We start from the raw sequence: 21544 nt of genomic DNA on the forward strand, positions 1-21544 counted from the left end.
CCCCCACCCCCAAATAACAGGAAGTCTCTTGGGGAAGTCCCCACCCTAATTGAAATGCTGGTTTATCTCCTTTATAGGGCCTCACCCTCCGCATATCCCAAAGCAAAGGGGGAACCAGCCCCGGGTGTTACCAAATTTTTACCCATATTTAAGCTCTGAGAACACACAGTATTATTTCCTGGAGCGGGACCTAATTCCCTCATGGGTTCACTTGCATAGGCAGATTTACAGAGTTTCTGTTAAGAACCTGGGGGTGACAGAGAGCTTTAGAGTGTCCTGACAATTATTGGGATGAGAAGAGCCAACATGGAACTGTTGTTAAAGGACAGGAGGCAAGGAGGAGACTCAGGGGAATCCCCAGAGACAAGGATGCAGAGATAGAAGTCAAAGGAAGAAACAGACACAAGCTGGCTGGCCTGAGCCCGGGGGATAACAACAGTTGGGGAAAGGACAAAGCCTGAAATCTCAGAGGACGCCTGCAGAGGCAGAGCCAGCAGCAAGAAAAGGACCCAAAGTGATCGAGGCACAGAGGAGCTGCAGCAGGGTGAAGCTGCAGAGGCCAGAGAGCAAAGAGTGCTGGACGGGCCTGACACTGTAGACACAACCAGGACTCGCTGGCCAGCGAGCTTTGAAAAAGAAAGCAGGGTGATGGTGCACACCCTTAACTTTGGTGTCTGTACTCCCGAGGCAGACGCTGCTTTGTGAGTTCGAGGCCAGCTCGCTCTACACCGCGAGTTCGAGACTAGTCAGGGCTACAAACTAAGAAAAAGCGAGAGGAAGGGCCAGGGCAGGAGCTGGGCAGCAGCAGAGCGGCCAGCAGAGGCGGACAAAGGCGAAGGGGAGTCGGGCGGGGCCGGGTGGGGCCGCGCCCGCGGGGAAAGGAGGAGCCGCGCGGGCGGCGAGAAAGGGAAGGAAGCCGAGGTGCCGGGCGGGCACGGGGCGCGGGCAGGAAGCGGGGAGGGGCGGCGGGCGGGGGCTCCGGAAAAACGCCCCGACTTCCTGCCCGCCCGAGCCAGGAAGCCGGAGTCGGGACACCGGACCCGGGATCGCCGAGCCCGACCTCGGGCGCCCCGCCGGTCACCTCCCCGCGCGGACACCAGGTACACTGTCCCTGGCCCCGCCCGGCCTCCTCCCCCTCCGCCGCCGGGGGAGGAGCAGGGAGGGGACCGGGCGCTGAGGGCCTCCCGGGGAGCGCCTGCAGTCATCTTTCTCTGGCCTCAGTTTTCTCATCTGTCAAAGAGAGCAAAGAGAAAACCCGGCGCGGTGGCGCACGCCTGTCATCCCAGAAGTTGGGAAGCAGAGACAGGAGGATTGTCATGAGTTCGAAGTCAGCTTGGGCGATCTAGCTTGACCCTGCCTCTAAAGGAAAAACAAAACGAGAGAGAGAGAGAGAGAGAGAGAGAGAGAGAGAGAGAGAGAGAGAGAGAGAGAGAGAGAGAGAGAGAGAGAGAGAGAGAGAGTTTGTTGAGTGCACAGTAGGCAGAGATGAACTAGGCTGGGATCCAGACTCCCAAAACTGTTTAGCACAGAACGATAACACCCATTTATCAGCAGGGAAACTGAGGCCCAGGGAGTCGGACTGCCTTGTAGGTACATAGCAGTTGGGACTTGAACTCGAAACTGTTTCCTGTAAAGCACTGTCCCTGCAATCATGGATGCTTGATTAGAGCTCCTTAAAATACACAAGAATCTCTGCAGACCATTTTGAAGCCAAGAGTTACAGAGCATTAAAAACGTCTCAGGAAGCTCTCTCTTTTTTAACCCCCCTGTGTGTTATTAATTATACTCTGGGAGATGGCTGTAGGGGAGAGAACCGGAAACATATCCGCAATGAACAGATGGGAAGACTGAGGCCTAAAGGGAAGTCATTGCTTTTTGCAGGTTAGTCTGGCAGGAGGAAATACATGCTCAGGAGCATGGGTGTTTTATGTTATGGTTTGTTTTTTTTGTGTCCGTGTGGGAGTTTCTAGTTTTGTTTTGGGTTTTCTTTCCAATTACAGCGGGAGAAATTGACAGTGGTGACAGAGGGAGTCGGTATACAAGCATTTGGAATTTAATAGGTCTGAGTTAGGGAGGTAGACAAGGTGGGAAGAGCCCATGCGAGGTCCTGATAGGTACTTAGGACCTGAGCGACTAAAAGCTTCTCCAAGATTGAGCCTTAACCAGGCGCTGGAACCATCCACCACTCCGGCAAAGTGGGCGGGGCCCAGGAGAGTGACAGGGGCAGTCGAAATACGGAAACGAGAGTCCTCCAAGGCAGACCAGAGCGGCCCTATCGGGCCAGCGTGGCGCCGTGTGGTGATAGACCAGCCGGCAGGAGGAGTGGAGTTGCCGAGGCCGGAGAGTGGTAGGAGGCGGCCTAGAGCGGCCGGAGGGAGGAGTGGAGCTGGACGCAAAGGCCGCCTTTGGCTCGGCTAGAGCGACTCTGCGGCGCGGGTGGGGGAACCTGGAGCTCGAGCGCGGAGCCTTCGGTTCCTGAGGCTGCAGTGGCTTGCTTGCTTCTCTTCCCATCCGACAGGTGAGATAGGCAGCCCTTAGCTGCCGTGAAACCTGACCCCACATTGTCTTCCCTGCCACCCACACTGCCACAGTTGCAGAATTATTGAGCGCCCGTGTAGATCAGCCACGTCCCGTGTAAGATTTAGGGCTCGTGAAGACCCGCCACGTTACATAGGTCAATTTGATCTTACATACCTTCTAGGTTTCAGGAAGCCTTTCACGGAGACCCGGCTTTTAACATAAACATCGGCTTCTCATAGATCAAGGCAGGACCCTATAGAACCCACCACACACCACTATGGAGGTCCCATAAACCATTTAGTTTTCCCCTTAGAATCACCATCTCTCTGGATTCTTGAGGCCCACTATGTATCAAATAGAATGTGGGGTTGCATACATTCCAGGGCCCTCATGTAGTTTTTTCAAGGCTTCTAGAAGTTCTTGGAGACCTGAATAATCCAGTCTAAAGGCCTGTTGAACATAAGCTCTTAGGACCCAGGTGCCTTTATGTGCTTACCTCTACTGCATAAACCTAAACCTGCCCTGACTTCCTCCATCCACCCCACCTCCAGAGCCTCAAGTGCAAAACGCTCCCTCTGCCGGACAGTAGTGGACTTTGTCAGTTGCTTCGTTTTTTGCCCTCTTTACCTATACTAATTTTCAAATCCTCTTTGAGCCCAGGTTTCTGGAGCTGCTGGGTCCATTCTGGGTGACTGCTCAGGTCACAGCAGGCACGTGACTTTTAGAGGCACTATCAGACCTGATGTATTATCTCAGAGCATAGATGCACATTTTAGTGTCCTAAGGTCAACGTGTGTGGGGGTGGGGGGGGGGGAAGGGGGGAGTGCCTCAAAGCATTGTTGTGTGCTGAATGTTTAAACTGTGGAGCCAGACTGCCTGAACCTGAATCCTGGCTCTGACTCTTATAAGCCATGCCTCAATTCCCCCCCTCTGTAAACTGGCAACAAGAATAATACGAACAAACCTCCCCTAAAACCAACCCAAATAATGCTGGCCTCATTGGGATCAGTAAGAGGATTAAATTTGTTAACATCTATAGACAGACCCTGAACCCTGCATAGAACCTAAGCATGTGTGTGCCATCTTTGCTATGTTTGGCACATACTGAAACATGTGAAGTGTCAGCCATGATCCCTTATTATTGTGATAGGGAATACAGAGAATGCATGCTAACTGTGTGTGAGAACCAGGGTCTTCTGGTGAACATTTGTTCAAATTTCATATCTTCCTTGGGCTCTCTCTTTTTTTTGGTGGGTGAGTTACTAAAGACTTAAGCATAAGAGTTAAGGGGGCTATTTTGAATGATGTGTATGGTGGCACATGCCTTTGATCCCAGCACTGGGGAGGAGGAGGCAAGCAGTTCTCTTGAGTTCAAGGTTGGCCTGCTCTACATAGTTCCAGGATAGCCTGTCTCCTGTCTCCAAAAGAGAGAAAGAAGATGGGTGTGAGTCTAAGAGAAATGCTTTCTCATTTTGGTTAACCTGATTGCGTTGTTTGGTGCTGCTCAGAGTGTAACCCAAGGCCTCTTATATGACAAACAAGTGTTCTGTCATTGAGCTACACCCCCAAGCCCTCCTTGGCTCCTTTGGGGTCTCTCAAGTGAACATTTTTACTGCTAACTGAGATGAGCATGGGAGTTCCTGGTCTGTGGTCATGGCTTCTAGCCTAGGTCTGGCTGGAATGCATGGTCTTTGAAGGCCTCATGTCTCTCAGGGAATGAGTGCGTGTACATGAGTGCTTGGGGTGGGAAAGGTAATGGGGTCGACGGGACTAGGCACAGTGCTTCCCTCCTGTTATACCAGAACTTGAGAGACCAAGACAGGAGGACGGCTTCAAGCTTGAGGCCTGTCTACAGAGTGAGATCCTGACTAGAAAAAAGAAAAGCAAAAACTGAGTTGATATACCCAGAACAACTCTCAAGTACTAGATGGCTTCATCTCTCATAATAACCACTATTACTTTACTGTGTTGGCTTGCAAGTTTATTTATTAAACACTCAACAGTGTTCATGCCTTGAAATCACCTGAGCTTTTATGGTGGACAGATACAGCTTCTGAGAAAGAATACAAATGGTGCTGCTTGGGGGAGCCCCCAACCATGACTTCTGGACACTCCAGAAAGCATCTTTGTTCAGAAATCAGATTCATAGGACGGCTCATTGAGTGCTAGGGAGGAGGCTCATGGAAGAGGGAGAAGGGCGGGTCCGAGGCAGCCAGGGTTATAAATAGCTCTGGGGTGTGGGGACCCGCCCCCTACTAGTCCACTCCACCGCTCTTTCCACCATTCCTTCCCTCCTGACACTGATCCACACAGCATTAGTCAGACTAATTAGGGTCTGGAAGATGGTGCTGAAAGGGGAGAGTAGAGGGAAGATGGGATGGGAGAGAGGAGACACAGCGAGGAGATGGACAGAAGCAACACAGCTGTGGAAGGACAGCTGTCCTGAGATGGGGGAGGAGAGATAGGGAGGCAGAGGAAGGGCCAGCAGAAGTGATCAGAAGGATGGGTCTGGGAGGAGAGGTGGAGTCCCAGGCTCTGAAGGGGCATGGCACACACCTGAGAGTGGGCTGTTGAGCCCCACCCCACCCTGTATTTTTCTGGGACCATAGCTACAAAAGCTGGGAATTGTAGGGAACCACCAGGCCCAGGAGCTCAAGGTGCCTGACTGAGAGGGGCTCGGTTTTGTTTTCTCATGTAGAGGGAGCTGGAGGTTGGGGTTCGCCATTGACATTTCCTGTCACAGGAAATGGGGCTAGTGGGTTCAGAGGCAACATCCTGGCCCAGGCCTGCCACAGATCAGAGTATATCACCCTCCCCCCCACCCCAATATTCTTCCTACCTCCTCCTTAAGGACTGTTCTTTTAGTTTTGCTTGTTCCAAAGTCCTTCCCCCTTGAGGACCAGCCAGCCCTCTGGACCCCTGGTCCTTCCTTCTTTAGTGACCCAAATTAGTGGTTTTACCCACAGCCACCTAGCCCACCCATGGATCCATGCTCCTGGGCTCCAGTTCACCGCCCCCCCCCTTGGTCACTCTGCCTCAGCCAGGCTGTGAAGAGCTCTTTGTCGCCACACAGAGGCTCCATTGAGCTTAGAGGCTGGGGGTTGGGGGGTGTTTACTCACCTTCCGCACCTGGGCCAGGAATCTGTGAGTAACTGCCCAGCCTCCGGCACTTCCTCCCCACCCCTAACTGCTCCTCCTCTCCGCAGCCTGGTGGAGTCCTGGAGATGGGAGAAGTCCCCGGAGGGGCGGTGAGTGCGGTGCTGGGAGAAGATCTGAGCCAAGGTGAGGGAGCTCTGGTGCTCTGTGAGGTAGGGAGCCCTGTGGATTGAAGTGCTGTCTCCCCTTGCAGGCCCCAGGGCCTCCCCGGTCTGGCCTGGTGTCCGTCATCATTGGGGCAGAGGATGAGGATTTTGAGAACGAGCTGGAGGTGGTGAGCAGGGTGGGATGGTAACGTGTTCACCAGGGCCCAGTTCTCCCTCCTGGGATGTATTCTCTCTGTTCACATTGTCATCTCCCACCCCATACTGAGTGTCACTGTCCACCATAGACTCCCACCTGTCTTATTCTAACCCCAGCTTATCACTACCCCTCCCCCATTTGACTCACGTCCCTTCTCAGTAAAATCAGGTCTCATCCCTTCTTCCCAACTACTTGTCCTTACTGTCTGGGTTGTAGCATAGGCGCATCCACTCCCATTTCCCTGTCATGAAACCATTGAGAGGTACAAGAGACTGGGTAGGGCAAGCCCAAGATGTCCCATTTTTCTCCATGGCACTCAGCTCCCTTGTCCCCGCCCTCCAGAACTCAGAAGATCAAAACAGCCAGTTCCAGAGCCTGGAGCAAGTGAAGCGACGCCCAGCCCACCTCATGGCCCTCCTGCAGCATGTGGCCCTGCAGTTCGAGCCAGGACCACTGGTGAGGATACAAAGGGAGGGGGCAGAGGAGGAATGAGACTGGGCAACTAAGAGGTCTGGAAAATCCAGAACACAGCATGAGGTTTAGAAATAGGACTCCAGACAAGATATAAAAAGCAGGCATATGATCTAGACAGGCTTGCAGATGCTCAGGTGAGCCTTAGTAAGCAGGGTGCCCAGGCCTGAATACATACAACAGAACCCAGCGTCCTGACAGATGCCATGTCCTGTCCTTCTCCAGCATCTCCAGCAGGTAACACTGTCCCTCACCTAGCTGTCCTTGGTGGTGGGGAGGGTTGGGGGTGGCAGCAAGGCCTTCTCAGCAGGTGTCACCAGTTAAGAACTTGGTTCCCTTAGCCGATCTCAGACTTATAGAGCTCTCAGACCTTGATACAAATAACCAAGACAAACTCCATGTGGTTGCTAACCTAGAAACTTCCTGAGCCTGGCATGATAATACACACCTGTGATCCTAGCACATCAGAGTCTGAGGCGGGAGGATAGCTACATCTTCATAGTCAGCTAAGGCTACATGGCAAGACTTGACCTCAAACAAAAAAAACTTCCAGGGCCAGGCAGGAGACACCTGGGAGACACAGACATAGAACTATGTGGTCCAGAAACACCTATAGAATAGAAACCCCAATAGAGTAGAAACCCCAATAGAGTAGAAACCCCAATAGAGTAGAAACCCAAGTCCCTGGTTTAGCAAAAAGCCACAGCACTGGCTGGGGAGGATGGGTAGGTAGGTGTGTGTGGAAAAGGGGGGTTATTAGGTCAGAGCATGGGGGGTTAGGCCTCTTCCTAAGGAGACTCGATACCACCCAGCACAAGCTACTGGGCAGGGGATGTCCAAGGGTCTTGCACTGCTTGCAAGTGCAAGAGGATCCCCCTGACCCAAAAAACTAGGAGACTAAAAGAAATCATGGGCATGGACACCCAGGGATGAAGAAAGATGGGCACAGGAGGGCTGGGGATGTAGCTCAGTTGGTAGAAGCTATGCCTAGCAAGCACAGGAGCATAGTGATCCAGGCTTGTGATCCCAGCACCCAGCAGAAGAAGAGGATCCCTAGCTACTTAGCAAGTTTGAGGCCAGCCTGGGCTACATGAGACCTTATCTCAAGAGAAAAGCATGAACTGGAAGGCTGACACTAGTTGTCCTGACACCAGACTTTAGGAACTCCTGGAAAATTGAGAAATGGATACAATCTCTCCATCTGTATTCTTGGGAAAAGCAGCTGTCCCTCCCCAGGTACAGAGATGCTGTCCTTGCCTCAGCGTTGGAGCTCAGAAGTGTCCCATCCTAGTTCTTACTTTTAACTCAAGGACTAGTGGAAGTGCTCTGTTTGACCCAGATGGCTTCTGGCATTGTGGGAGTTGCCCTTGATGCAGCTTCCTCATCCACCATATTGTGGGAATGGGGAATGGGAAGGTAGCCTGGTCTACACAGTAAGTTCTAGGACAGTCAGTGAGTGCTACATAATAGAGAGACCCTGTCTCCAATCAATCAATCAATCAATAAAATTAAGAATAAAATTTAAAAAGGAGAAAGAAAATAAGGTAGAAAGATAGAGACTAAAGCAGAGGATGGGAAGAACAGACATACACTGATGTGCTGAAACCAGTAAATATAAAATGTTCTGCCACCAGTCAGTGGTGGTACACACTGTTAGTCCCAGCACTCAGGAGGCAGAGGCCAGCCTGGTCTACAGAGTGAGTTCCAGACAACTGCTACACAGAAAAATGCTATCTCAAAAAACCAAAGACCACCAAAAAAAAAACCAAAACAGACCAAAAGGAAAAAAAAAAAAAAAAAAGGTCTTCCTGCATAGGTGTGTCCTGAAGCACAAGTAAGACATGTCACTTGCCAGGCAGCAGCCGTGGGAGCCAGTCAGTGTCCCTGTGTGTCTCCAGTGTCACCCACCAAAGGCTGGCACACAGGCAGCCTCAGGAGACGCCTGGCAAGAATGAGTGAGCCCCACATGCCCACCCATCTATTGTCCCTCACTGCTCTGCGCCCTAGGCAGATTCTCATGGTGTTTATAGATGGCCAGAGACAGCTGCCTACGCTTGAGCCTGGCTTTACCATGTGACATTGAGCAGGCATATTTATTCATTGTTGGTACTGAGGATTGAACTCAGGGCCTTAGCCATGCTAGGCAACACTCCACTGCTGAGCTACCTCCCAAACCCTCATTATTTTTATTGTGTGTGTATTATGTGGTGTATGTGTGTTCATTTGGGTGTGTGAGTGTATGTGAACATATATGTTATGTGTATACGCTAGTGGTCAACACTGGGTGTCTGATCTCTTTCTACCTTATTTCCTTTCTCCCCTTTCTTTCTTTCTTTTTTTTTTTTTTGGTTTTTCGAGACAGGGTTTCTCTGTATAGCCCTGGCTGTCCTGGAACTCACTCTGTAGACCATGCTGGCCTCGAACTCAGAAATCCGCCTGTCTCTGCCTCCCAAGTGCTGGGAAGGTTTCTTTCTTTCTTTCTTTCTTTCTTTCTTTCTTTCTTTCTTTCCTTCTTTCTTATATTCATATGAGTACATTGTTACTATCTTCAGACACACCAGAAGAGGGCATCATATTCCATTACAGATGGCTGTGAGCCACCATGTGGTTGCTGGGAATTGAACTCAGGACCTCTGGAAGGGCAGTCAGTGCTCTTAACCTCTAAGCCATCTCTCCAGCCCCAACCTTTCTCCTTTTTCAATTTTATTCTTCCTTCCTTCCCTCCCTCCCTCCCTCCCTCCCTCCCTCCCTCCTTCCTTCCTTCCTTCCTTCCTTCCTTTCTTTATTGGAGATAGGGTCTCTATTATGTAGTACTCACTGGCTGTCCTGGAACTCACTGTGTAGACCAGGCTGGCTTTGAGCTTATAGAGATCCACCTGCTTCTGACTCCCAAATGTTAGAATTAAAGTCATGCACCACTACATCGCAGATCTTTTTTAAATTGTTCTTACTAAATTTTAACATATTTTGTGTACGACGTGTGTGGATGCCTGTGTGTGCGCACATGCCTGCCATAGCATATGTGTGAAGGTCAGGACAGCCCCCTGGGAGTCAGTTCTCTCCCCATCATGTAGTTCCCAGGAACTGAACCCAGTTGTCAGGCCTGGTGGTAGGTGGAGCTAAGCCATCTCTCTGGTCCCACCTTATTTTTGAGACAGGGTCTCATGATCAAGGAGCTCATCTGATTGGCAAGTCTGCCAAGCTCCAGGAACCCGCCCCCAAGGTCCACAGGCTGCCGGGCTTGGCTTTTACATCGGAGCTAGAGGTGTAACGGGTGCTCATGATTCATAGCCTCTGTTTCTCTTCTGAAATATCCTTGTAACCCATGCTCTGGCTTTTCTAAAGATGGTCTTATATGGAGCTGTGAGCCTGCAGTGGTCCTGCTTCCCCTTCCAAGCGAGCGCTGGGAGGTGCCGGCAATGATGGCTCTACCTTGTATTTTGAGATAAACTCTCTAAGTTACCCAGGGCTGCCCTTGGACCTTCGATCCTTTGACCGTGCAGCTTAAGCTGTTTGCTCTCTTTCCTTTTGATGGTGTTTTGTTTTTTTGAGACAAGGACTTTGAACCCCTTCCTGGTCTTCCTGCCTGAAGTCCCCAGGGCCGAGACTGCAGGCCGGTGCCAAGGCACTCAGCTTTGAACTACCAATTCCGCGCCCTTGTTTTTAGAAGCAGGCAGGGTCTCATATAGCCTAGCTTGGCCTCACACTCACAAGTATTCAAGGATGATCTTGAACTCCTGATCCTCCTGCTTCTGCCTGGAAACATGGCATCGTAGTCATGCACCACTATGTAAGGTTCACACTTACAAAATGGTGGTAATGGTGGTCTCAGTGATGGGACAGGTTCCTAAATTGCCTCTGGTGTACCCCGAATCCTCAGAATAGCTAGTAGAGATAACTAGTAAAATTGTAAAGGAATAAGAAAATGTCATAGCAGTGACCCTGGGGAGTCTCGGGAGAGCAGGCTGGACCGCTGGGCTAGAGGTCAGAGTGTGCTTCACAGAGGAAGTCATGTCTGAACCCCACAGACACACAGTGGTCACAGAGCTGCTGAGGCTGTCCAAAGAGGGAGTGTGGCGGTTGGGGCCGGGAGAAAGAGTCCCGCTCTGTGTGTCCCCAGCTCTGCTGCCTGCATGCAGACATGCTAAGCTCACTGGGCCCCAAAGAAGCCAAGAAGGCCTTCCTCGACTTCTATCACAGTTTCCTGGAGAAGACTGCGGTGAGACACCTCCTAGCTGCCCTGTCCCTGTCCCAATATCCACCTGTGGAGGTGCCTGGGTCCTCCCCAGTGTCCTCCCTCAGACCCTTCCCACCAAGGCCTCTGGAGGTACATCTGCCACCTCACTCCTGTCTCCCCTGAGCAGGTTCTACGGGTGCCGGTTCCTTCCAGTGTCGCTTTTGAACTTGGTAAGAAGAGGGGTCTGGGGATAAGGGAGGGACAAGCCTCTTGGGACAGAAGCCATGATTCAGTCCTTCATTCTTGGTGGTGGCAGCCCAGAGAAATACTGGAATTCATGGGTGGGGACAGTGATGACTAGGTTGGGAGCCAGGCCCCCTGGGATGTGGCTCCTAGCCCTTGCATGCGCCTCTGTAGATCGTACGCGGCCTGATCTCATCTCTGAGGACGTCCAGAGGCGGTTCATACAAGAGGTGGTACAGAGCCAGCAAGCAGCCGTGAGCCGTCAGCTTGAGGACTTCCGCTCCAAGCGGCTCATGGGCATGACGCCCTGGGAGCAGGAGCTGAGTCTGCTAGAGCCCTGGATTGGGAAAGACCGAAGCAACTATGAGGCCCGAGAGCGGCATGTTGCGGAGCGGCTGCTGTCCCACCTAGAGGAAATCCAGTGAGTGGGTAATGGGAATCAGGCTCCAGTCGTGGATCTCCCTTGGTGTCAGAGCCTTAGTGTTTGTATTCTTGCCCCGTCTTGAGTTTAATTCCACCTAACTCTTATAACTTTGGGGTTCCATTGAAGTTTCTGGGTCTTGTCTGTGGTCATGTGTTTGGATCTAGCGCTTGTGTCCTCTGGAATGGACCTTCTGAGGCCTCTTTCCTTCTGCTTACCTTGCTTACTGAGAGATAGCAGCCCGGAAGTGAGCCTCAGTGGACAGGGAAGCCAGCTTTTGTGGTTTCAATGTGAATTTCTTTCTTTCAGACATACCATCTCTACAGATGAAGAGAAAAGGTGATGGCCGTGGGAGGGCTGTGAGGGAAGGTCATGGTCTGGGCCCGAGAAGGCCATGGTCCCCCTGGAGCAGCACCTCGCTCCTGGCTTTGGGAGCCACCCTTTCCTCTAACCACAGGAATCGGTTGAGGGGTTGGGTGGGGACTGTGTCTGCCCTAGGTGGGCCCTCACTTCACTGTCCCCTCCCTCAGTGCTGCTGTGGTCACCGCCATCAGCCTGTATATGCGCCACCTTGGGGTCCGGACCAAGAGTGGGGACAAGAAGTCAGGGAGGAACTTCTTCCGGAAAAAGGTGCTGAGGTCAAGTCTGGCCCTGTCCTCTCTAAGAATCCCCTGGGGAGGCTGAGAGCCTGGGTGCCTGCAGTCACTCTCTGGGGAGGCCAAGAGCCTGGGTGCCTGCATCCACTCTCTGCTTTGTGTCATTTTGGAAATGACAGCCTTCCTTTTTGTCATCTTCTCACAGGTGATGGGGAATCGGCGGTCAGACGAGCCCCCCAAGACAAAGAAAGGGCTGAGCAGTATCCTAGATCCTGCCCGTTGGAACCGGGGAGAGCCATCTGGTAAGAGGGCTAGCCTCAGCCTTGCCCACCCTGTGGGTCTTAGGCCACCCAAGATAACTGTCCCACTCTTTTGTTTCAGCTCCAGATTGTCGACATCTGAAGGCTGAGGTTGACGGTAATGAACCTGTAGCTAGGGTATCCATCCAGGACTGAGGGAGCAGGGCTGGACCCTGGGTGTGAGGGAGGAGTGAACAGTATGTAGAGAACTGAGCATGGGAGGAGGGTCTGGTGTGAAGAAGATTAAGCACAGTGTTATAGTTCCCTGCATGCCATAGCAGATGAGACTAGAAGCCTGTTTTCCCCCTCTTCCTTGCCTTTCCAGCAGAGAAGCCAGGCCCTGCAGACCGGAAGGGAGGCCTGGGTATGTCTTCTCGGGAAAGGACTGTTGGGACTCCCGGGCAGGAAAACCCAGGAGTCTCCCTGCACCCTGTGTCTGCAGACAGCCTTGACTCCCGGGAACCAGGTAAGCATTTCTGAGTTGGGACAGGAACACCATGATCCCCTCAGCCCCTACTCAGATGAAAGCCCGTCCCATGGAGATCTCTCCTTGGTTCTCAGCATCTTTTCTAGCTCCTGGTCAGGAGTAGTAATTGCCTCCTGCCTCAGTTTACCCTTTGGGCTCTGACCTCTGTGTTAGTGTCATGTCTCCTCATCCCTGAACTAGGTTTCTCGTGTTGTTATTCTCTGGGGCTTGGGTTTTAGCACTGGGGGTTGGAACTCTCCTCATCACACTTGGTAGGCAAGCTCTCTGCCGCCAAGCTGCCCTGGTAACCCCACTGCACTCTAGGCCCGTGCTGTGCTGCTGAGCTTACTTCTCTTGACCTATAATCCAGCTGTTACCAACAGTCCCTGGGGCTCATTTCCTGGAATGGAATCTCAGTGAGGAATGTCCACATGACATTCTTATGTCATCTTGAATAGTGAACCCCAAAGCCCCATGAGTTGACTATGTCATTCTCCCCAGAGCTACAGGTCTCTTCTCTTAGCCCTTAGGTCCTGGAAGCTTGTGTGAGCTGGGTTCAGGTCCCTCCTGCAGCTTATCTGTGCTGTGCTCTGGAAGCCACCTCCCTTTCTGGACTCACTCACCTCTCAGTGGGTCTGTCTGTTTCCCTTAGGCTATGGGGACAGAGGACTGGCGGCCTCCAGTCCCCTCCTGCCTTGGGCAGGAGGACTCCCTTAGTTCTGTGACAACACCCCCTCCTTCTGGTACTCCCCACTCCAGTGCTCTGAGGTCTGAACATGTTTCTGTCCCCTGACACTGAATACTGAGTGAGTCGGTGGTAAGCTGCCAGGCACTGAGTGTCTTCCAGCCCTCCCTCTGTGCACAGGTCAGGGAAACTGAGACAACTACTGTGAGGGAAGAACTCCGCACCAGAGACCTTCCAACCAGCTCTCTTCCCCTCACCCACACCCCTCTATCCATAGGTGTAGATACCCCGCAGGAGCCAGGGGATACACCCCAACAGGGCCCTACAAGCTCGGAGCCCCTGGTGCCTCCAGAGAGCACAGAGGACAACGGCGAGACTGAGAGGTGTCTGCTGTGGTGCTGGGAGGGCCTGGGCAGGAAGGACAGCATAGCGGGCCCAGGGAGGGTGCTTGGGATTGCTGCTGCAGTCTGCACCTGCCTGTCCCACTCATCTCTGCTGCTGGACCTCCCTTTTCTGCCTGTGTCTGGGCTTCTTCCATCCTCCTCCCCTTCCCCCTTTCCCCTCCCCTCTCCCCTCCTTCTCTTTCTCTTCCCCCTCATCTTCTTCCTCTTCTTCCTCCTCCCTCTCCTCTTCCTCCTCCATCTCCTCCCTTGTTCTCTTAACCCTCTGTTTCCAGCCTTCTCTGGCCAGGTTCTCTCCGGCTCCTCCCCTCCCCACTCAGCTTCCTTCATCTCTTATTCCCACCCCTCTCCCTCTTAGTAAGCTCTGCCTCCCTTGTGACCCTGCTCCTGGTGTCCCTTGCCCCCTCTATGCTCCAAGCTGCTGTGTCCTGGGGGCCTTGTCCCCCTCACAGTTGGGGGGCAGGCTCTGCCCCCTGCCCGTCCTTGTGCTGCTGCTTCGGGGAACCCTTGGTGGGTATGGGGAGCTGGGTTGGACACACCTGGTCCACCTCTGACCCTGTTGCCCTCTCTCCCCAGAAGGTGGAAGAGGTGGGTGCCTGGGCCCTGGGTGGGGGGAGGGCCAGCCCTCCCCCATCTCTCCCAGCCCCTCCCCCTCCCCATGGCCACCTCCTCCCCTTCACCCCCTGTGAGGGGAGGGGTGGGTAGGTACGTCACCCTCCCGATTGAGCTAAGTATGGAAATCCTTTCTCCTTGTCCCTTTCCCTGACCCCAACCTCAGGGAAGGGAGGGGGGCTGGTCCTGTGGGCCATAGTGGGTTTCAATCAGTGCACAAAATTTCAGTACCCTTGGGGCCACTCCCAACCCCAGGTACCTCCCCAAGTCCCATCACTTCTGACCCTCTCTTCTCTCTTCTGTTGCTTGTTTCATCCCTGACCTGGTCTCCCCTGTCCCTGCCCTGGTCTGTCCTGTCTGTGTCCCTGCCTGGTCTCCCCTGTTGGCTGTCCCTGCCCTGGTCTGTCCTGTCTCTGCCCTGGTCTGTCCTGTCTCTGTCCTGGTCTGTCCTGTCCCTGTCCTGTCCCTGTCCTGTCCCTATCCTGTCTCTGTCCTGGTCTGTCCGGTCCCTGTCCCGTCTCTGTTCTGGTCACCCCTGTCTCTGCCCTGCCCCTGCCTGACTCTGTCCTTGGCCTCGGGGTCCAGGCTATCAGGGCGTCTGGGTCGCTCAGAGAGCCTGCGGGTGAGTGACCGCCGCCGGCCTTCCCGGGGCAGCCTCGGGGCTAAGGGCCGGGGTGGGGGCCGCTCCCGGAGCGACGTGGACATGGACCCGAGCTCTGCCACGGCCGTGCTTGGCCCTGCCCGACGAGCCACGTACGTCACTCCCCTCATAAGCTGAGGAAGCCTAGAGTTGGGAGGTGGTGGGTTGATGCTAGACTCTCAAAGAAATAGACAGACAGTGTCTGAGGTTGCTGGGGCCAGCTGTGGATAGCACAGGCCATTGAGGAGTTGGGAGGTGGGACACTGCTATCTAGAGATCTGGGAATTAGTCTGTATCATGGCCACCCAGAGGCGTCAGATGTCAAGGCCACAGAGGGGTTGTAACTAAAGAAGAGCAAGAGGCTCCCCTGGGCTACTCCAGAATGCGGCCTAACAGTGCCTCTGTCCACAGCCCCGAGCCCGGAGATGATGGGGAGCCAGGACGGTCGGGCCTGGAACTGGAACCAGAAGAACCCCCTGGGTGGAGGGAACTGGTGCCCCCAGACACTCTGCTCAGCCTGCCCAAGAGCCAAGTGAAGCGACAAGAGGTCATCAGTGGTGAGTGCTCCCCTGAAGTCCTCCCTGCAGCCAGGGATGCTAGCCAGTGCTGGCTGAGGCCAAGTCCAAGATCGCGTGAGAGCAGCTGCTTCCCAGCAGAGGCAGCGGATGAATGGGCTACGAAACAAACTCAGTGTAAGTTAAGTGCCACTGTCGGCTGTGCTTCAAGTACTAGCAGTGCTGAGCTTCCAGAGAAGTGTGGCTGCTTAGGCTGAGGTCAGGAGCCAGATACAGCAAAGCCCACATGCCCTGGGGAATCAGGCGGCCAAAGGGAAAGAGGATCAGAAGTTCAAGGCCAGGGCCCAGGAGGTGGTTTACTAGGTAAAAGGGGCCTGCTGCAAAGCCTGACAGCTGTCAGGACCCACATGCTGGGAGAGATCCACCTCCACAAGCTGTCCCAGCCACATGCCCTGGGGAATCAGGCGGCCAAAGGGAAAGAGGATCAGAAGTTCAAGGCCAGGGCCCAGGAGGTGGTTTACTAGGTAAAAGGGGCCTGCTGCAAAGCCTGACAGCTGTCAGGACCCACATGCTGGGAGAGATCCACCTCCACAAGCTGTCCTCTGACTGCCGCATGGGTACCATGGTATGCCTGCATGTGTGTGTGTGTGTGTGTGTGTGTGTGTGTGTGTGTGTGTGTGTGTGTGTTTTCACATTACCCTCAGCCTTTGGAGTCAGTAGCAGGTGGCTCTCTGTGAGTTCAGGCTGAACTGGAGTACATACCAAGTTCCAGGACTATATCAAGAGACTCTGCCTCTAAACACCAACATTGCAGTAGCAGTGAAACAGTTTTATGCTTGGGGGTCAGCACAGCATGAGGAGCTGTGTTAAAGGGTCGCCCGATAGGAAGGCCGACACCCACTGCTCTACAGCCTGTTCCCTCCCTAGTGATGCTTCCTGTTCTGGGCCCCGCAGAGCTGCTGGTGACAGAGGCAGCACACGTGCGCATGCTACGGGTACTGCATGATCTCTTCTACCAGCCCATGGCGGATGGGGGCTTCTTCCCTCTGGAGGAGCTGCAGAACATCTTCCCCAGCCTGGACGAGCTCATCGAGGTGCACTGTGAGTGCCAGCCACCGCTCCCTCTCCTCCACATCCCACCGCCAGCTCCCTCCTGCCAGGCCTCATACGCCCAGAACCCATGCATCCTTTGAGTACCTGCCCCAGGCAGCCTGGCCTACTCCTGGGGACCACACATTCCTGTCCCCCACAGCATACACTCCAGAGGTACAGACACACTGGACAATCACAAGAAATGTGTATGACAGCCCACCAGCCCCAAGGATCAAATACACAACTGCAGCCTGAGCCAGCAGCAGCCCAAACCAGGCATTTCAGTCTCTCGGGCTCCAATAAAGCACCTCTTTTCCTGCACCCCACAGCCCTGTTCCTCGATTGCTTGATGAAGCGGAGACAAGAGAGTGGCTACCTCATTGAGGAGATCGGCGATGTGCTCCTGGCCCGGGTGAGGTGCCCCCACATGGCCCTGGACACTCACTCTCCATCCTACATACCACAGGGATCTGGGCCCCAGGCCTGTCCTACCTTAGGTTTCCATTTCTGTATGAGAATGTTTTACAGCCCCACCTGAGGCCTCCCCCTCCTGAATCTTCCTGCAGTTCGATGGAGCTGAGGGCTCATGGTTCCAGAAGATCTCCTCCCGCTTCTGCAGCCGCCAGTCATTCGCTCTAGAGCAGCTCAAAGCCAAACAGCGCAAGGAGCCTCGATTCTGTGCCTTTGTGCAGGTGAGGTGGGACACAGTGTGGTGTCCTGGTGTGAGGGATGAGGGCTCCAACTGAACTCTCGGTCTTAGAAGAGAAGGGCTATGGGCATGACCCTGGGCTACCCCTGTGCTGCCTGCTGCTCCTCAGGAAGCGGAGAGCCGCCCACGATGCCGGCGCCTACAGTTGAAGGACATGATCCCCACTGAGATGCAGCGACTGACCAAGTACCCGCTGCTGCTGCAGAGCATCGGACAGAACACAGGTGCCCTCCCTCCCACCTTCCCCGACATGGCTGCTGAGTGAGGACATGCCAGCCTGGGGATTTACACCATGCCCTTTGCCTGCAGAAGAGCCTGTGGAACGGGAGAAAGTAGAGCTTGCAGCTGAGTGCTGCCGTGAGATTCTGCACCACGTCAATCAAGCCGTCCGTGACATGGAGGACCTGCTGGTGAGCCGGGGCATGGCTCCACCTGGGACAGGCCATGGTGGGGAAAGGACATGCACCTAGCTCAGAGGTCAGTGTTCAGGAGCCACTTGGCCTTTGGTGTCTTCCTCTCAGGATTTCTAGAGGTCAGACATGGACCTCAGCTTGTCCCCCGGAAATTGGCCCTGTTTTACTGCTTTAACCACCCACCTTGGAGTCTCTGGGGGTCAGCCTCTGTGCCTGGTCTAGCTCCCTGTAACCCTCCTGTCTCCTGTCTCTGTCCTAGCGGCTCAAGGATTACCAGCGGCGCCTGGACCTGACTCACCTACGGCAGAGCAGTGACCCTATGCTGAGCGAGTTCAAGGTGAACCATGTAGTCTTCCTTCAGCTCTCCTTGGCCCTGCTGCCCAGGGGGAGTTCTTATGTACAGTGCAGCCAAGAATGTGTCCAGGGAGTCTCCATCCCCACCTCCTTCCCAGAGGGTGTCCATGGTGGCCCCTGACCTCAGTCCCTGGTCCTTGGCTGTTCAGCTCCCGTCCCTTCACCACCTTAGCTGACCATGGCTCCTTCCTGCCTCAGAACCTGGACATCACTAAGAAGAAGTTGGTCCATGAAGGCCCCCTCACATGGCGAGTAACCAAAGACAAAGCTGTAGGTGAGTGCACGCACAGGTGTGGGGGCCAGGGGTAGAGGTCAGGTGTGACCCTGCTGCCTCCCCCCAGAGGTGCATGTGCTCCTGCTGGACGACCTGCTGCTGTTACTCCAGCGCCAGGATGAGAGGCTGCTCCTCAAGTCCCACAGCCGGACGCTGACACCCACGCCCGACGGCAAGACCATGCTGCGGCCTGTGCTCCGGCTGACCTCTGCCATGACCCGGGAGGTGGCCACCGGTGAGCTGGGGCAGGTCATCTGAGCACAGTTCCCCTGTGACAGGGGGAGTGGAAGTCTCTAAGAGCCACAGAGCCCACTCTGGGAAGGGACAGAGACTGAGAAGGGTCCAAGTGAGGCAGAAGTGGGCGGGACTAAGTAAGGATGGCAGAGATGAGGTGTACTGTCATCGCAGTACCCAGGAGGCTGAGGCCAGAGGATCTTGAGTGTCAGGTCAGCTTGGACTACAAAGGACCACCCTGTCTCAAGAAACTAAAAATAGCCATGCTTGTTGGTGCACACCTTTAATCCCAGCACTCAAGAGGCAGAGGCAGAGGCAGGCATATTTCTGAGTTTGAGGCCAACCTTATCTACAGAGAGTTCTGGAACAGCCAGGGCTACACAGAAAAACCCTGTCTGGAAAAACAGCAAAATACAAAACTAAAAATAATTAAAAATATAGGGAACTGCCTACATTTACAGAGAAGCATAGCCCGCCTCAACAGGTTTTGCTGTTGTTGTTTGGTTTTCCACAATGCTGGCCTCCCTCTTAGGAATTGTAGGTACTTGGAGCATAAGCCCAGGACAGAGAGTTTTGCAAGCATTGCTGAGAGGCTGTGCTAGGGCCACTGATGGTGGAGGGGCTCTTCAGGCGAAGGCAGCCTAGGCTCTGTGGCCCATGTGATCAGGGCTGTGGAGGAGGGCCTCAGTATTAGCAGGACAGTGAATGTGGACTGTATCACGTGAGGAGGAATAGCAGACAGCGCCCAGAAGGGAACCCGAGCTCCAGGCCACGTCTCTCCCTCCCTGTGCAGATCACAAAGCTTTCTACGTCATTTTTACCTGGGACCAGGAGGCCCAGATATATGAGCTGGTGGCACAGACATCGTCGGAACGCAAGAAGTGAGAGTCCCCAAGGATGGTGTGAAGGTGTCTGTCCTGAACAGGGTGGGCTTTGGGTGTGCTGACCACCTCTGGTCTTGTCCTGTCTCCCCAGCTGGTGTGCCCTCATCACTGAGACTGCCGGATCCCTCAAGGTCCCTGCCCCTGCCTCCCGCCCCAAACCCCGGCCCAGCCCAAGCAGGTAAGGGGTGGAGGAGAGAGCTGGAGAAGGGAGCGTGGAGATTGTGCCCCTATGCATCTACAGAACTTAAGCCCCAGCGCATGTACAAGTGTGTGTGCTGAGCCCAGCACAGCCTACCTCCGGCTATCTGTACCCAACCTGCCAGTCTCTGGACTAGGGATATGGGGTCACTCGTCGCTTCCCTCCCCAGCACCCGAGAACCCCTGCTCAGCAGCTCTGAGAACGGTACTGGAGGCGCAGAGATAGCTCCAGCTGATGGTAAGTCTCAAGGTCACTGGTTATGGGAGGGCACGTGAAACCAGACAGGATCTGAGCATCCTTCTCTGTCTGCCTACCTAGCCCGGACAGAGCGGATCCTCAGCGACCTCCTGCCCTTCTGCAGACCAGGCCCAGAGGGCCAGCTTGCTGCCACAGCCCTTAAGAAAGGTAGGCCAGCCTTGCACCCTCTGGGTCCGGTATCTAGTCAAATGGTGCCTCTATTTGAACTAGAGAAAGGCTCCATCTTTCAGATTTCTATATGTCCACGAATAAGAAACCCTCCCAAATCCCTTCTTTAGCTGCTCTCCTGCCCTGGATGCTAAGTTCAGCTTCTCCAGCCTCAGGCCCTGCCCCATTCTAATCCTTTTGACTGATACCCACCTTGTCCCTTAGCTGTCAGCTGGCCCTCGGGCCCCTGCCCCTGGTGACCCTGTTCCTCTTGCCTTGCCCAGTACTGTCCCTGAAACAGATTCTGTTAAGCACTGAGGAAGACAGTGGAGCGGGGGCTCCCCGAGATGGGGATAGGGTGCCTGGTGGTGGTGGTGCTCCAGGCCCCGAGCACACCCAGGAGATTGAAGAAAACCTGCTTAGCCTAGAAGTGACCATCAGACAACTGGAGGTATGCTTGAGGGCTAGGGACTTGGGCAGGCTGTGGAGGGAAACGTCTCCCTCATCTATGACCCCCTCCAGGAGGTAGAAGAGGAATTTTGTCGCTTAAGACCCCTCCTGTCTCAGCTTGGGGGGACTCTGTCCCCCAACCTGGCTGCACCTGAACGCTCTCCTCAGACAGGTGAGTGGGGAGCTGGGGTCAGGGTGCTGTTCTAAGGGATGGAAGGGGTACCCTTGTCCCACCCTTTTCCCTCCCTCTCTCCGTGTTTGTTACCCTCAGGCCTTTCATGAAGAGAAGAGTGGGGTAGAGGATGCAGGGGGCCCCCACCCCCACAGCTGCCACAGCATCTCACACCCCAGAGGCCTTGAGCAGAGGGAGACTGGCTGAACTTGATAGTGGACCTACCCCGGCCCCTGCCTCCTGCCCTGGCCTCTGCCTTTCTCCCTCCTGCCTTCTGCTTGGGGGACTCAGGGATTCACTCCCAGAGCACTCCCATAATCCCCATTTCCAGGCCATCTCAGTATTGCCTATGGGGGGGGTCACCCTCCATCCTCTTCCCCAAGTGCCTTTGCTCTGTTTTTATATCCTGAATTGGAGGTTTATTTTTAATATATATTATCTAAGGAGAGATCTGTGTGTGTGAGGGTGTCGGGCAGTGGGCCCCATGTCTGGGCCTGGCCTTGACTGACTGGGTCTGACCTATGTCACCTCCATGACTCTCGCTCCTTTCAAGCTTTCCGTCCGTCCGTCCATCTGCTTGTCTTACATTTTTATTTAGTATATTATGGGTGGGGCGCACATGTGTGCCACATCAGAGGATAACTTGTGGGAGTCGGTTCTCTTCTGCCACCTGGGTCCCAGAGCTCAAACTCAGGTCGTCAGGCTTGATGACAAACACCTGTATCTTTACCATTCACCTGTATTGTACCAGGGACTCCACACACGTACACGCTGCATGTGAGGTGTGCCCATGGTCATCCAGAATGAGGCACCCACATTGCACACTCTGTTCTTTTATTTTGTAGTAAACTCT

General features: G+C 54.2%; 1 protein-coding gene across 10 annotated transcripts; it reads left to right on the forward strand.

The window, feature by feature from the left end:
- The first annotated feature begins 946 nt into the window (after positions 1 to 946).
- On the forward strand, positions 947 to 21139 carry Arhgef1 (Rho guanine nucleotide exchange factor 1). Of its 10 annotated transcripts, none has more exons than XM_034506661.2 (30): positions 947 to 1100; positions 5727 to 5768; positions 5870 to 5950; positions 6322 to 6435; positions 10571 to 10669; positions 10815 to 10857; positions 11045 to 11291; positions 11601 to 11630; positions 11822 to 11921; positions 12093 to 12189; positions 12269 to 12304; positions 12512 to 12652; positions 13615 to 13720; positions 14936 to 15103; positions 15402 to 15547; positions 16460 to 16606; positions 16927 to 17009; positions 17164 to 17289; positions 17416 to 17530; positions 17616 to 17716; positions 17979 to 18056; positions 18272 to 18347; positions 18415 to 18582; positions 19375 to 19462; positions 19557 to 19643; positions 19834 to 19901; positions 19983 to 20069; positions 20354 to 20520; positions 20592 to 20691; positions 20791 to 20940. In XM_034506661.2, the coding sequence occupies exons 2-30, from the start codon at positions 5745 to 5747 to the stop codon at positions 20799 to 20801; spliced, it is 2934 nt and encodes a 977-aa protein (XP_034362552.1). In that variant the 5' UTR covers positions 947 to 1100; positions 5727 to 5744; the 3' UTR covers positions 20802 to 20940. The 10 variants fall into 10 exon arrangements, with proteins under 10 accessions (XP_034362552.1, XP_034362517.1, XP_034362510.1 ...); XM_034506626.2 differs by having other exon boundaries at positions 967 to 1100; positions 12515 to 12652; XM_034506619.2 differs by having other exon boundaries at positions 967 to 1100; positions 5870 to 5947.
- The last annotated feature ends 405 nt before the right edge of the window (positions 21140 to 21544 follow it).

The sequence above is a fragment of the Arvicanthis niloticus genome, chromosome 1 (assembly GCF_011762505.2).
Source record: "Arvicanthis niloticus isolate mArvNil1 chromosome 1, mArvNil1.pat.X, whole genome shotgun sequence".
NCBI classification, from domain to species: Eukaryota; Metazoa; Chordata; class Mammalia; order Rodentia; family Muridae; genus Arvicanthis; species Arvicanthis niloticus.